General features: G+C 39.2%; 1 protein-coding gene across 1 annotated transcript; it reads left to right on the forward strand.

The window, feature by feature from the left end:
* Positions 1–316: 316 nt before the first annotated feature.
* Positions 317–1,216, forward strand: LOC140962601 (uncharacterized). The gene has a single exon (XM_073421553.1). The coding sequence runs from the start codon at positions 317–319 to the stop codon at positions 1,214–1,216; it is 900 nt and encodes a 299-aa protein (XP_073277654.1).
* Positions 1,217–3,106: the final 1,890 nt, after the last annotated feature.

Consider the following 3,106-nt stretch of genomic DNA (forward strand, 5'->3'; position numbering starts at 1 on the left):
TTTTTAACATTGAGAGTTGATCCCATTCCATTGTTATTGATGTATTTTTCTTCCTTTCTATGTTAATGTGAGCTTATGTGTAGGAAATGCCTCCTAAACGAAAGGTTACTGAAGGAGATGATAGGAACCCTACCACTGATAGGACTACCAAAGTTGTAGATGAGTTTAGCCGGCTATTGAAAGAACAAGCAAAAGTGCATAGTGAGCACATTCAACAGCTACTGAGCATTCACAAACCAACTCAAGTCATGGTTAAGAAAGAGAGCAGGGTAGAGTGGAAAGCGCCGAAGGGGGATTTTATGAATTATTTAGGCGAATGAACCCTCCCGAATTCGTCGGTGGTGCTTATCCACTCGTAGCTCTTGAATGGATTAAATCATTGGAGGCTATATTTGACTATCTGAAGTTTACTGATCGAGATAGAGTGAGCTGTACTGTGTTTATGCTAGTGAAATCTGCCCGCATCTTGTGGGAAGCTACTAAAGTGACTGTTAATGTCCGTGAGTTAAAGTGGGAGGAATTCAAGGAGTTATTTTATGCCAAGTATTTTTCAAGAGAAGTGAAAGCTAAGAAAGTGAAAGAGTTTCAAATATTGAGACAAGATTCCTTGTCTGTTGCTGAATATACCATGAAATTTGAAGAAGGATGTGTGTTTGTTCCGTTCATTGCCGAGAATGATAAAGACAAAGGAGAACACTTCCTTCGTGGGTTGAAAGCAGGAATTCGAAGGGATGTTCATATGGCCAAGGTGATCACTTATCAAGACATCGTTGAAAGAGCCTTACTTGCCGAGCATGATGAACAAGAAATTCAAAAGGAGCGGCAATTAAGAAGGCAAGCTTTTCAAGCAAGAGGGCAAGGGACAAGTACTAGTAATCGAAGTGGTCACAAAGGAAAAAGCAAGATGGAGCAACACAATAAACCTTCTGCGCCTTCTTCAGAGATGGAGCGACCATTATGTCCTAAATGTGGCAAGCCACATAACGGTGAGTGTCTAGTGGGAAGTGGCCGATGTTATAGATGTAAAGAAATGGGGCATAGAGCACAGAAGTGTCCTCTCTCCTCTGATAAAGGAAAAATTCAAGGCAGAATCTTTACGATGAAAAAAAAAGGAGCCAATCCTGATTCTTCGATCATATCAGGTAATATTCTCATATCTGGGCAAGGAAGCCCTTACCTTGATAGATACCGGAGCAACTCATTCCTTTATGTCTGAAGTATTTGTGCACTCCTTATCTAGAGACCCTACTATCATGCCTTTACAATTAAATATTATGTTGCCTTCTGGTGATGAGATTTGTCCTACTAGTATTCTTAAGGCATGTCCGGTACAGATAGGTTCGAGATTGTTGTATGCTGATTTTATTGTAATTCCGATGGTTGTTTTCGATGTTATTTTGGGTATGGATTGGTTATACGCTTATCGTGCAGTAATTGATTGTGTGGGAAAGACCGTGAAGTTTGTAATTGATGATCATGAGAATAATGCCATTATTGGTCTAGGTTCATTGATAAGTACTCCCATTATTTCTTGCTTGCAAGCTATTAAATTGTTGAATAAGGAATGTACTAGTTTTCTAGCCTTAGTGTGGGATGTGAATAGGGACAGTACTGTGCAATTACAGAATATTGAAGTGGATCAAGAATATCCTGACGTATTTGCTGATGATGTGCCTGGCTTACCTCCTGATCGAGAGGTAGAGTTTGTTATTGAATTGAGTCCAGGTACAACCCCAATTTCTAAAGCTCCGTACAAAATGGCTCCAACTGAAATGAACGAATTGAAGAATCAATTGCAGGAGCAATTAGATAAAGGTTTTATCCGTCCTAGTTCCTCGCCATGGGGAGCCTCGGTTTTGTTCGTGAAAAAGAAAGATGGATCGTTGAGGTTATGCATTGATTATCGAGAACTCAACAAGGTAACCATTAAAAATAAATATCCTTTGCCTCGAATCGATGATCTTTTTGATCAATTGCAAGGAGCCACCGTGTTTTCAAAAATCGATCTTCGATCTGGATATCATCAATTGAAGGTAAAAACGGAGGACATACCCAAGACTGCTTTTAGAACGAGGTATGGCCACTATGAATTTTTGGTGATGTCGTTTGGATTAACTAATGCTCCTTCAGTGTTTATGGATTTGATGAATCGTGTCTTTAAGCCATATTTGGATACTTTTGTGATTGTGTTTATTGAAGACATTTTGATATATTCTAAGACACGAGAACTTCATAGTGAGCATTTGAGGATCGTATTACAGACATTGAGGGAAAAGCAATTATATGCGAAGTTAAAGAAATGTGAGTTTTGTTTAGAGCAAGTGGCGTTTTTGGGCCATATCGTGTCAAAAGAAGGAATAGCAGTCGATCCATCAAAGATTGAATCTATTAAGCAATGGTCCATTCCAAAAACAGTTTCAGAAGTAGATAGTTTTCTTGGTTTGGCAGGGCTTTACAGACGATTCACAGCGGAGAATTGCCATGGACAAGCTTGACACGAAAGGCTATCAAATTTGAATGGACCATAGAATTCTAACAAGCATTCCAAACTTTGAAAGATAAGTTAACTTTGTTAGAGTAGGTGCACGTCGAGCCAAGTGTTGACCGAGTGTTCACAATGAAACTCTATGTATAAACAGTCTTTATTTTAATAATATCTGAAATTATTGTTTTGGCACTTCTTTATCTGTATACCCATGCTAGTTGCATAGATAAAGTCCTTGAATATACAAATAGTAGAAAGAATATGAGATGCTCATGTGATGAGTATCCTGAAACTCATATTTGGAATACTGTATATTCTAAACAGTTCCTAGTCGATTTAGCCGCCGCTAAGAAGGATATAGGCCGCTCGAGTTCGAGACTAGTATCTGCGATGTGAGTACCATGTTTCATTGGTAGGGGACATTGTGATGTCCGAGCATGCAGATAGGTGCTCCTTGTAGAGTGCACTGAACAACCCTCCATAAAGGATTTTCCAAGTGGTTCTCACTTATCGAGTGGAAAAGTCCTAGTTTATGGTTGTACACCATTAGTCCTTATGACCCGGGACAACATTGAGACTCTATGTGCTAGAATTACACTTTGACTTGTTTACCGACTCTCA

Source organism: Primulina huaijiensis, chromosome 17 (genome assembly GCF_012295235.1).
Source record: "Primulina huaijiensis isolate GDHJ02 chromosome 17, ASM1229523v2, whole genome shotgun sequence".
In the NCBI taxonomy this organism is placed as follows: Eukaryota; Viridiplantae; Streptophyta; class Magnoliopsida; order Lamiales; family Gesneriaceae; genus Primulina; species Primulina huaijiensis.